Below are 12971 nucleotides of genomic sequence, written 5' to 3' on the forward strand. Positions count from 1 at the left end.
GTGTATGGTTTGTTAGCATAGGACAATATTTGGCCGAGATACATTTGACAATCTGGAATCTGAGGGTGTAAAAAAAATAAATCAATTAAAATATTGAGAAAATCGCCTTTAAAGTTGTCCAAATTAAGTTCTTAGCAATGCATATCAAAAATTAGGTTCTGATATATTTATCACTAGTACACTCAAGTGTGTTACAAGTGGTAACTAAATGCATTTTTTAAATGCAGATACAGTATGTTAAAAGTACATTTTAGTTCATATTCATGGTGTCTCAAAATAGCACAGTTGAGTACACTTAGATGATCTTAAGTTTATTTTAAGAAGTACTAAAGACTCATTTTTAGTATATTAAGTACAAAATTAGTGCACAAAAATAGAGCACTTTAAGTACATTATGGAAGTGTACTTGTTTTTCACCTGGGACAGCTATGCTGATGATACCCAGATTTACCTAGCCTTATCTCCAAATGACTATAGCCCCATTGACTCCCTCTGCCAATGCATTGATGAAATAAACTGTTGGATGTGCCAGAACTTTCTTCAGTTAAACAAGGAGAAAACTGAAGTCATTGCATTTGGAAACAAAGATGTTCTCAAGGTGAATGCATACCTTGACTCTAGGGGTCAAACAACTAAAAATCAAGTCAAAAACCTTGGGGTGATTCTGGAGACAGACCTTAGTTTTAGTAGTCATGTCAAAGCAGTACCTAAATCAGCATACTATCATCTCAAAAACATTGCAAGAATTAGATGTTTTGTGTCCAGTCAAGACTTGGAGAAACTTGTTCATGTCTTTATCACCAGCAGGGTGGACTATTGTAATGGTCTCCTCACCGGCCTTCCGAAGAAGACCATTAGACAGCTGCAGCTCATCCAGAACGCTGCTGCCAGGATTCTGACTAGAACCAGAAAATCTGAGCATATCACACCAGTCCTCAGGTCCTTACACTGGCTTCCAGTTACATTTAGGATTGATTTTAAAGTACTTTTACTCGTTTATAAATCACTCAGTGGCCTAGGACCTAAATACATTGCAGATATTCTCACTGAATATTTGGCTTTCCTGTAGCTCAAATAGTAGAGCATGGCGCTAGCAACGCCAAGATCATGGGTTCGATTCCCAGGGAAAGCAAGAGCTGATAAAAAAATGTAAAAAAAAAAAAAACTGTAACTTGAATGCAATGTAAGTCGCTTTGGATAAAAGCGTCTGCTAAATGCATAAATGTAAATGTAAATGTATAAACCCAACAGACCACTCGGATCATTAGGATCGGGTCAGTTAGAAATACCAAGGGTTCACACAAAACAGTTGGAACCAGCTTCCAGAAGAGATAAGATGTGCTAAAACATTAGCCACATTTAAATCCAGACTCAAAACTCATCTGTTTAGCTGTGCATTTGTTAAATGAGCACTGTGCTACGTCCGAACTGATTGCACTATGCATAATCATTTTCTATTCTTAAGTGTTTTAAATTATTTTAAATCAATTTTTATATTATTTTACCTTGTTTTTATTGTTGTGATTATTATTATTTTTAATGACTATTTCACGTCCTCTTATGTAAAGCACTTTGAATTACCACTGTGTATGAAATGTGCTATATAAATAATCTTGCTTTGCCTTGGATTCTCTCTTCAAGAAAAAAAAAAAAGATAATTTTGTTTTAGACATACAATGCACTATTATTGTAAAGCTGACAGATAACATGGTCTTTTTTTCAGTATCAAGGTTTTAAGTTAACAATTACTTGAACTTTAAAAAAAAAGGTTTAAATAGTTTTAAATACACGTTGTGATTTCTTTGAAACGACTGCCATCTTGTGGTGCGCATATGAATAACAATCGCAAATGCTTTGGATTTTTTTATTAGTAAATGTAAAAGCGGTGTAAAAAAAAATGTTCTGAATGTTCATTATTTGTAGCCTACTTATTCGAATATATTAATATTATGACTCTACGGTGTGTAATAATAACTACAAAGCATTTGGTTGTCACCCTCAAACTTTAAAACATTAAAACACTTAAGTAGATATGTACTATTTTAAGATACTCTTCTTGGGCCTAATTTAGGTAACACCGTTGTGACGTCATTTCTAAGACTTCAAAGCGGCTCCGTCAGATGACGTTCTATGTTGACGTCGCTCGCTGATATGATGGGACGGTCCCGTTATTCCGTTCGGCAAGCGATGGAGCGCACGAGGAAAACCATTGTCCGCCACCGAAGCCGTTTTGTACTGCATCATACGGCGTGGTGGATTTGTTTTGTTGTGATCCTGAACGCGTCCGCGGCGTGTGCCGCTCACCTGCGCCAGTGTAAAGAGGTGAGAGATCATTCCAGCTGATGGTTCTGCGTTCACAGTCAGCGTTCATTGCGTTTGATACACTCGCTCAGTTCAGAAATCCGTTTTTGCACACGCTGGCTTGTTTTTCAAGCATGTGTGGTTTTCCATACATTTATTTGTACTTTTGGGATCGGTCTCTTTACTGCCACGTGCAGCAAGATAATGTATGTTGTCACACCTTACAATAACCAAAGTAACAGGTGCGTCAGATACTCTACACAGATCGAAAAGCCCTAACTAATGAGAAGTAGGCTGTCTGAATAAGGTAAAAGGCTGGTTTAGATGCTCAGTATCAATTGTTATTTATGGCTTTCTTTGCTTTAACATGTCAGACTGTCAAATACCGTTGGTGAACATCTAACCATGCTTTTACAAAAGAGAGTTCTGCAAGAGGCTTCTTGAGGAGCCTTAAATCACGTCTCTGGAAGCTTTGAAGTGCTTAATGTGACTCCTAAGTTCTGTCCGTGCATCCTTCACTGTGAGAAATGGCTTTTGAGGCTCTGAATATGTATTTAGGTTCTTTGAAATCATGTTTTAGGCACTTATAGTTCTTACACTATTGCAGTTTATTTGTATTCTTTATCAAATTCTTTTTTGAAATAATTAAACTGAATACAGGATACAAATATCTCAAGATTTTTTTTTTTTTTACAGGTATTCAGAATCCTTTTAAGCTGAATATCGGTTTATTCTGAAGTCTTTTGTGTATTTGATTATGACATACTAAGGTATCTTGAGTTTTTCAGATGCATATTGATCAAGAAACTGATATGCCTTTTGTCTCTGTATATTGATTGGTGTCAGATTGCTGTTTGGGATGGGCATCTCATTTTAAATATGCATTTGTCTACCAGCCAGGGTGTGTGATTTATGTCTAATGTTATGGTAATGGCTGAATTAGGTTCTAGTGGAGTGCTAAGCAGAGCTTTTCACAGAGATGGTCAACCCTGCGTGCCCATCTCGAGAGCCTGGTGATATGATGCTAAGAATAGCCTCGCTGAAACTGCTTTCACTGAGAGCTCAGTACCTCCTCTGGCCTTTGTGCATGGAAAAACTGTGACTGTTAAAATCCCTGTGCCCCATAAACTAAAAGATTGACTGCAGTGCTTGGCTATGAATAAGAATAATGTTGCAGAATTGGAACTATTTGGCTTATGCATTTACAAAAATCAGATGGTAACTGTACACGGTTCCCTCAAAGCTGCATTAATTATTTACATTATCCGGTAAAGCCTGGCATATGAAATAATAGTTTTCTTTTTATTGATATAACAATTTATTGGACCTTTAGAATAAAAAAGTTTTTTTAATTGTTTTTTTAATTTAGAGGCAATTTGATAAATATGCAATTAATGAGATCTTAAAAACAATATAGCATGCTTTTTACATAAATGGATAAGGATATAAGACAAGTTATTTAAAACATGCAAACAAGCAGAATTATTTATAATCTGAGATTCATGTGATTCCTTAATATACTCAATTGCTTTTAGGGAATTACATGCATTGGGAAGTTTAGGGTTTGACATTCAAATCTGATTCTTCATAAGACAATATTTGATAACCAAAGTACTGAAATATTAATATTTGTTATATTGTACTAAAGTGATTATAGTGGCTGCATAGAAAGCATTGATTTTACTACATGATTTTTAGTGAGCTATCTTGCATTGTGTCATTCAGTGGCACATTAATACAGTGGTAATGGACTAGGCTTTTGTATGGTAATATCTGAGACTATTTCCTGTTTTGAGCTGTGTCTCTCAGTCTGCCCTCCCGTATGTTGACCCGCAGGGCATTCTGGGTTTTATTATCAGCTTCCTCCTGATAGCCGCCTTTCCTTCCCAGTCACTCAATAAGTGCTGGAGGATCTGCAGGCATGTGATGTTAAAGAAATGATTCAGAGGTTTTTGTTGCATTTTGGCCAAACAAAATGGTCACATCTCAGCTAAATCAGTAAATCTGTTATATGCTGATTAGTGGAGGGCATTTTGATTCATCCCAGTGACTCTTTTGAATCTGTTTACTAAAAGAGTTGCTCAAATTTGTACACTGATTTTTATTTTTTTTATGCAGGTTAAGTTGCTATGCCAATAGGTAATAGGTATGTTGTTTACGAAGTATGGAAGCCTGTTTCCGTCACTGAATAAAAAATAAAAAAGGTAGTTGCGTCTTTTTATCTCACAATTCTGACTCTTTTTCTCACAATTGCGAGTTTGCATCTTGCAGTTCTCTGTCAGACTTTTGTCCCTGTGTCTTGTGTTTCCACGTGCTCCCAGTGTTTCCATGTCCTTACGTGGTTTTTCCTGTTTCCTGTTCTTGTTTAGTTTGATTATGATTCCTCCAAGCTGTGTTTAATTAATTACTCCACCTGTTTCTCTTCTCCTTGATTAATTTCCCAGTGTTCTTAAGCCCTGCGTTTGATTGTCTCCAACCGGTATTGTTTGTCTTCACCCCGCTCGACGTATGTGCTCCTTGAAGATTTTGTTATTAAAAGTCTGTTCCTGGAAAGTTTCTCTTCACTCCTTGCTCCCAGCGGAGCGTGACATTCTGAATCTTTTCTCAATTGCGAGTTATAAAGTCAGAATTACGTGATGTAAACTTGCAATTCTGAGAAAATATCTAGTCTTTTTTTCCCCTCGGAATTGGACTTTATAACTCGCACTTATGAGTTTTTATATTGCGCATTTCGGAGGAACAAGTCAGAATTGTGAGGAAAAAATTAAACGAAATATGTTCCAGTTCGTTAACATAACATGATGTCCAAGTTGGTTGTTCAGTTGGTTTATGAACAAGAAATTGCAGTTTGTTCAGTTTTTTTTTTTTTTTTTTCACAAACGTGTCCCAGTTCATTCAGTTTCAAAAAAAGATATGTAGCCACTTGCCACTTCATTCAATTCATTGTCGCAGTTTGTTCAATTTGTTCAGGAACAAGATATGTCTCAGATTTCCCAGAATGACATCCCAGTTTGTTCAATTTGGTTGAGTCTACGCTGAAAAAAAAAAAAAAAAAGTTGAGCGAACTTACTTTTTTTTTTTTTTTTTTACCAGCTTCAGCAGATTTTTGAGTTTGCTCAACTTATTTTTGTGGGAGATTCTCAAATTTTTGTTGTATAAACTTAAAAACGACAAGTTGAGAAAACTCAAAAATCTGCTGAAGCTGGTTGCCTTAATTTTAAGTTGGCTCAACTTTTTTTTTTTTTTTTTTTTACAGTGTAACTCAGACTCGAAACACTGAGTCGTTGAGTGAAGGGAAATCGTTAAAGGCTTTGATGAACAAAAAATCAGTCAGTGCATGGTTGTGAACAAGAAAGATCTGTTAAGATCTTAAGAACCATGCACAGTTGAAACCCCACTAACACTGATGTCTGGAAAGGAAAGGGTGTGAGCTCAACAAACTCAGGACAGATGACTCATGGATTTATTAAGGCATATTACGACCTGTTTTACTGTCCTCTGCATTAAATCCACACAATACTCAAACGTCCATGTGCTTTACTCTTTTACAGTCAAACTTCACACATCCACACCCACAAAACAAGTATCTTGTTAAATTTAGATGTGTTGTTTGTTTTTGCAGGCGGACTACTACTTTCAGTACACGGAGTGTGACAGCACCGGGTCCAGATGGAGGGTGGCCATTCCTCTGAATTCAGGAGCGTGTACAGGACTACCAGAACCTGTGCAGGGCACCGACTGCAGTAGGTTCACATAGTGTGTTAGACAGACTGGAAGTTTAATTTTAAATGAGAAGGGACTTTGTTAAATGGACATTACATGTTTATTTGCATGTTCATGCATGAATGTGTACACTGGTGTGGTCCCATGCATTTTGAATGTCAAGTGTGTGATTTTGAACAGCATATTTGTCACCTCTTATCAGCACAGAGGAATTTCCTCTTGGACAGAATATATTCTCAGTGGCCCCAGAGTAATCATTCCCAAAACCTCACAGAGTCTTTGGCCTCTGTATTTTATTTTTAGTCATGTGTAATATTAACAAAATGTTCATAGTTTGAAAAATGACCCTTTTTACTTTTAGGTTTTATTGTGCACGTTATTAATATCTTCATAAATATTCATCAAAACATTCTCTGCCCCTGAAATTATTTTTGCTTTCTTCTGACACAACAAAGACTCCAGAGGTGGTGAGAAAAAAAAAAAAAAAAATTCATGACTTGGTGAGATCCCTGTGAATAAAATAGGTCCCACTCATTACCTTATTTCTTTCTAATTATTCATTTTATTATTCATTTGAAAATGTGTTGCATCATGGAAGTTAAAAGCTTGGAATTCTGTTGAATGTTGTCTGTAACTTTTTATTTTATTTTTTATTTATTTATTTATTTTTTATAAATTACAGGAAAGCTGTCATTATTGATTTTAAATGGACAATTACACTGAAGTACTTCGTTATGATATCAGTAATTATTTTTTTTCAGAGGAATATTGATAGCTTGCTTTACATTTATTTATTTACCAAAATAAGCTGGCATGGCATTGAAAACAAACTTTATTTATTCATTTATTTAAAATATTTATTTAATTTAAATAGACAAAGAGCCTGGTATGGTGTTTAAAACAACAACAACAACAACAAAAATTAAAATTAATTAATTAACCAAAAAAGCTAAATAGCATTAAAAATCAAACATTCATTCATTTTAATGTGTACGTTAGTGGACTGAATGTTATGGCCTAAATGAGTTTAGGTGCACTTGACCCACCCAGTATTTGGATTAGTGATTGATCTGGTCAGTATGTGTTTTTTTTTTTTCCTTTTTTTTTCTTTTCTTTTTCTTTGGCATAAAATGTATTATACATTTTGTTACATCCTTCGGTCAGCGTTCTCGTGCGAAGCGGGGGAGTTTCTGGAGATGTCTGCTCAGGAGTGCACTCAGTGTGCAGCTGGCACTTACTCGCTGGGCAGCGGCCTGCGTTTGGATGAGTGGGACGACATCCCTCCTGGATTCAGCAGCCTGGCAACCAGCCCTGATAACGCACCCAACGGACAGAATGCGTCCACCTGCAGCAGGTCAGTTCCTTTAGAGGAGTCAGTCATGTATAAAAGATTGTTTTAAAGACCACATGAGTTTTGCTTTCTGTATTTGGTGTGTTTTAAAAGGTATTGATTATGTGTTTTGTTTATTTGTCCAACACTAAATAGAAATAAAATCCAAAAGACAACATGCATTTCAGATACACTTTTACTTACAGCCAGTCAGATATATCTAAAATGACTGTTCCCAATACAAGTTCCCATCAAAGTCTTTGCAATAAAACACTGTATTTTTGCCCTTTCCTTTTATTTATTTATTTATTTAATATAAAAAATTCAGATTAAAGCATACACAGACTTATTCGTGCAGGCACACACATTTCCAGGGACATGAAACAATACAAGTATTAAACCAATCATTTATTTTTATCCTGTTATATAACTTAAGACTGTAGTCACCACAGTGTGTGTATTTGTGTGTGTTTAGTGCAAAGTGGGTCGCTCAGGGCTCATATCTGGAGTCCAACAGAGATGAGTGTACTGTGTCTCTGATCTACACTGTACACTTGAAGAAGCCGGGGTCAGTGTCCTTTGACTACCAGTATGTGGATAACAGCATCTTCTTTGAGTTCTTTGTAAGTTTGGATCCCATTTTTGGCTCTGAAATATTTGTGTGCAAGATATTTTAAGACATCAGAAGCAGCTATTCTGTATTGTACAAATCAATTTTTTGACAGATTCAGAACGACCAGTGTCAAGAGATGGACCAGGATTCAAATAAAAAATGGATCAAATTAACTACTCATGGAGAGTGGGGAGCACATAGTGCAAGTCAAAAACACTTAACTACACACTACTACTATTATTATTATTAATGCTTTTTATTTTATTTTTATATGCACTCAGGCTTGAACTGCCATTTGAAAGTTTGAAAAATATTGTGAAATAAGATTGCAGTTTAAAATAATTGTTTATGCTTTGAGTATATTTTAAAATGTAATTTATTCCTGTGACGCAAAGCTGAGTTACAGCCATTGCTCCAGTCTTCAGTGTCATGTGATCCTTCAGAAATCATTGTAACAGAACAGTTGTTTTCCTCATATATCAGGTGAATCTGAATTCTGGCGCTAATATCCTGTATTGGAGAACCACTAGAGTCACACTCGGGTTTAAAGCAGTCAAACCTGTACTCTTGAAGAACATACGGATCGAAGGTCAGGATGTGCTACGAGTGTGTTCTCCATTTCAATCTGAAAAAAAGCTTCCCCTCATTGAAAGATTATATGACACCATTTCTCTCCTTCAGGTGTGGCATATACATCAGAGTGTTTTCCATGTAAGCCTGGGATGTTCAGTCGCACCCCGGGCTCCTCCTCCTGTGAGCCCTGTCCACGGAACACGTACTCTGGCCGAGGGGCCAGCTCCTGCACACCTTGCAACACAAAAACACACTACGCCTGTAAGTACACGTGCAAATATGGTATGTGGTATATACTGTTTTCTATTAAATACATAGGCCTATTTTATTTGATTTGATTTGTTTACCTGCAATACGTGACCATTAATCAACATGAGAGAACTGCAAACATGTGAATTTTGTGTGTTGTGTTGCTAAACCTTTGAAATATTAAAATCACAGGGTAACTTTTAGGTCAAATGAGTCTGGCTGACAAAGAAAGATTGGAAATCCCTGCATTAATGCGTATGACATTTCTTATGCACACATTTATCCAGAGATGAAGCCATTTTATTTTAAAGGAATAGAAAAAAAAAAAAAAGATTCTAATATCATTTACTCACCTTTCTTTTTTTAACTCTTAGAATAGTTTTGCTTGTGTTAGGCTTGTCTTCCAGTTCCAAACTATTCATGTCTATGTGAGGTATGACTCCCCTGTATCTCTAATAGCAGAAGGCTCTGCCATGTGCAAAAGTAGACCGCCATGCTCAGAAAAAGACTACATCCAGACATACAGCACCTGTGATAAAGATGGAAAGGTAAAATAATTGTGTAAAAAAAAAAAAAAAAAAAGTATCGCTGTATTTTAGATTCAATAAATAGCATTTTTATCCTCATGCTTTAACACGCACACACACATAATTTTTGAAAACAGGATAGTTTTTTGTATTTATATTTTTAAAGCATGAGTGTTCTATCTATATATATATATATATTTTATATATACACTTTAAAATATGCTTTAAAGAATACAAAAGCTTCCATTTATTTATTTATTTATTTATTAATATGAGTAATGAAGTAAAATAGAAATATTTTGTGTTCTTCCATGTAAAATATACAAGTACATAACTGCTGCTGTCTCTCTCATAGACTCAGGTCATATATAAGTGGGTAGAGCCTCAGATTTGTTTGGCAGCTGCTGCTGGCGCAGTAACACTACCACCTTCTGGTCAGCGTGAGCCTTGTCCACCCTGTAATCCTGGTTTCTATAACAACGACACTGCCACCTGTTCTCCCTGTCCACCCGGGACTTACTCCGATGGGTTCAAAGGTAAGAAACCATCCTGACAGCTTAAGAAGGATGTATGAATTATGATTATTTCAAAAGCATGAACACCATTTCAAACAAACAGTCAAAAGATATTAAACATGGATTGTGTGGCATCTGTAGCTTGCCAGCCTTGTCCAGCTGGCACGGAGCCTGTCCTCGGCTATGAGTACAAGTGGTGGAACGTGCTTCCTGCCAACATGAAGACATCCTGCTTCAACGTGGCCAACAACAATTGTGATGGATTGAATGGTGAGAGATTACATGAGTATGGTGTGGTATTATGTTACAGCATATGGCTGTAATGCTTGTTTTTACTGCTAGGTGTCGCTGTTGTGTCACTGATAAATTTAAATGAGATTTTCCACGTTCTTCTTTTTTGTGGACATTGTGTGCATAATATCTTCATATCTTGAACATTTTGTGTGTTTTAGGTTGGGAAGTAGCGGGTGATCATGTACAATCAGGAGCAGGTCGTTCAGATAACGATTATCTCATATTAACTCTCATGGTGCCTGGATTCAAGTGAGTCTTCAAGTACTTGTCCACCTCCACACAACTACACCGTTCAAGTGCCGCCCACTGCGCATTACGTTCATTAAAGCTCATTAAAGCTCATTAAAGCCTTGTGTGATTAACATAGTTAAAATGCTGTACATGAACGTCTATGCTGTGTGAGTTGGTATTACAAGAACATAATGTCCTTTTGGTACAGAACTTGGTGTGCATGTAGAAGTGTTTGTCCTTACATAACCTGTGCTGTGAGTCTGTTACTGTTTGTGGTATCAGGTTGCCTGTGTCAGTTCGAGGAGCATCTGGCAGTGAGTACGGCCGGATCACTTTTGAGTTTGAAACTAGCTGCTCAGCTGACTGCGAGTTCTACTTCATGACGGTGAGCATTTTTTTTTATTATTATTATTACATTTAAAACAGTTTATTTCATAATTTCAGCAGCGTGCAGATCCTCGTTTATGTCAGGACTGTGGCAACAATCACCAAAAATATTGCCACCCTTGGTAAAAATGATAAAAGAAGGCTGTGAAAATGAATCTGCAATGTTAATTCACAAAAATCTAACCTTTCACTGGATAATAAGAATTTAAAAAGGGGGGAAATATCATTATGAAATAAATGTTTTTCTCTAATACTCATTGGACACATGGGGTACTTTTTATCCCTGTGTTCACCAAACCCATCTTGAGTGTTTGATGCTAAAAAGCTCATTTTTTAGTTTCATCTGACCATAGAAGCCAGTCCCATTTGAAGTTCCAGTCGTGTCTGATAACTGAATATGCTGGAGTTTGTTTTTGGATGAGCGAGGAGAATTTTTCTTGAAACCCTCCCAAACAACATGTGGTGATGTAAGGGCTGTTTGACAATTATTTTTTTTTAAGGTTTTCTGACCCCGAGACTCAACTATTTTCTGCAATTCTCCAGCTGTGGTCCTTGGAGAGTCTTTAGCCACTCAAACTCTCCTTTTCACTGTGTATTAGGATGATATAGACACGCATCCTCTTCCAGGCAGTTTCGAAACATTTTATGTTGATTGGAAATTCTTAATTATATGATTGTAAAGCACTTTGGGTGTATAGCAATACACAAAGCGTTATATAAATGCTTCATTCATTATTGCCCTGATGGTGGAAATGCGAATTTTCTCTTCTCTAGCTCTTTTCTTAAAGCCACTTCACTAATTTGTGAAGCTCAATTATCTTTTGCTGCAGAAATATATTCTTTGGTTTTTCTCATTGTGATGGATGATTAAGGGAATTTGGGCTTTGTTTTCCCTCCTATTTATATTTCTGTGAAACAGGAAGCCATGGTTGGATAATTTCATGTTCATAATCACCCTGGAGTGCTCAAAATTGTGAATATGAATGGGATTATACTTCGGAGATATTTTACTCATAAGAATTTCTAGGGGTGCCAATAATTGTGTCCAACGTGTATTTGAGAAAAACATTTATTTCATAATGATATTTCCCCATTTTAAATTCTTATTATCCAATGAAAGGTTAGATTTTTGTGAATTTTTTTGAATAAAAGATCAAAAGGATTAACAATGCAGATTAATTTTCACAGCCTTCTTTGATCATATTTACCAAGGGTGCCGATATTTTTGGCCATGACTGTAGCTCGCTCACATGATGTACCATATATAATGGGAAAGCATAGTTTTTATGACACATGTCATTATTACAAGAAAATAAATGTTGTTTTAACGAGAAAAGATGTCGTTAAAACAACATAACATCTCGTTATTATGACATAATTGAGTGGAAAAAATAATATGTGTGTGGCAGCAATGCGTCACCGTAGTTGTTTATGGTTGGGTTTAGGTTGTATATTTTTGTGCGGCAAAGATTGAATTAGAGTTATTGCAAGTAATTGTTGAAATTACTACAATTTCTAATGAGACTGGGTAGAATATGTTTAAAATCATGCACATTCACATGAGATGAAGATTTACAACATGTGCAAAAAAATGTAAAAAGACTTAGTGCCCCATTAAAGACACCCCAAAAAAAAAAAAGAGGATTAAGAAAAAATTAACTCACCATATGAATGCCTTATGTTGTTCCAAACCTGTATGAAGACATTTTGAAGAATGTTGATTAAAATGGTATCAGGTCCCATTGACTTCAACAGAATGGACAAAAATACTATAGAAGTCAATGGGAGCTGAATCTCACTTATTATCTACATTCCAAACCTCTATGACTTTCTTCTGTGGAACTGTTACCAACATTCTTTGAATTATCTTTTGTGTTCTACAGAAGAAAGTCATAGAGGTTTTGAATGTAGATAAGTGATATGACAGAATCTTCATTTTATGCCTTTACTTAAAATTGTCAGACTTTAATTTCTTTTTAAAGTGGTATTGATTTTGTTGTTGCTTCAGGATGTGAACAGAAGAAGCACAAATGTCATTGAATCATGGGACGGGAGTAAAAGCAAACAGAGTTACACACACATCATGACCGAAGACTCTTCTATTGCGTTCACTTGGGCTTTTCAACGCACCAGTCAGGCTAGTGATGTCAGTACAAATACAAGCACGCTCACACTGATAAAAAACGTTTATAGAATGACAGTAGTCATAATGGTCATTCCCACTGTCT

At 36.0% G+C, this 12971-nt stretch overlaps 1 protein-coding gene across 4 annotated transcripts in view; it reads left to right on the forward strand.

The window, feature by feature from the left end:
• Positions 1–2124: 2124 nt before the first annotated feature.
• elapor2a (endosome-lysosome associated apoptosis and autophagy regulator family member 2a) overlaps positions 2125–12971 on the forward strand; it is a 34858-nt gene continuing 24011 nt past the window's right edge. For all 4 annotated transcript variants that reach the window (XR_009266898.1, XR_009266896.1, XM_058750675.1 and 1 more), the window contains exons 1-13: positions 2125–2322; positions 5924–6044; positions 7189–7378; positions 7830–7977; positions 8080–8169; positions 8451–8556; positions 8649–8801; positions 9249–9337; positions 9672–9852; positions 9973–10101; positions 10284–10374; positions 10639–10741; positions 12752–12889. Coding sequence is in view for 2 of the 4 variants with exons in the window: in XM_058750675.1 (XP_058606658.1) it covers positions 2131–2322; positions 5924–6044; positions 7189–7378; positions 7830–7977; positions 8080–8169; positions 8451–8556; positions 8649–8801; positions 9249–9337; positions 9672–9852; positions 9973–10101; positions 10284–10374; positions 10639–10741; positions 12752–12889 (1731 nt within the window). In the remaining 2 variants the exon portion in view is untranslated. The remainder of the gene's footprint in view (positions 2323–5923; positions 6045–7188; positions 7379–7829; positions 7978–8079; positions 8170–8450; positions 8557–8648; positions 8802–9248; positions 9338–9671; positions 9853–9972; positions 10102–10283; positions 10375–10638; positions 10742–12751; positions 12890–12971) is intronic.

The sequence above is a fragment of the Onychostoma macrolepis genome, chromosome 18 (assembly GCF_012432095.1).
Source record: "Onychostoma macrolepis isolate SWU-2019 chromosome 18, ASM1243209v1, whole genome shotgun sequence".
Classification (NCBI taxonomy): Eukaryota; Metazoa; Chordata; class Actinopteri; order Cypriniformes; family Cyprinidae; genus Onychostoma; species Onychostoma macrolepis.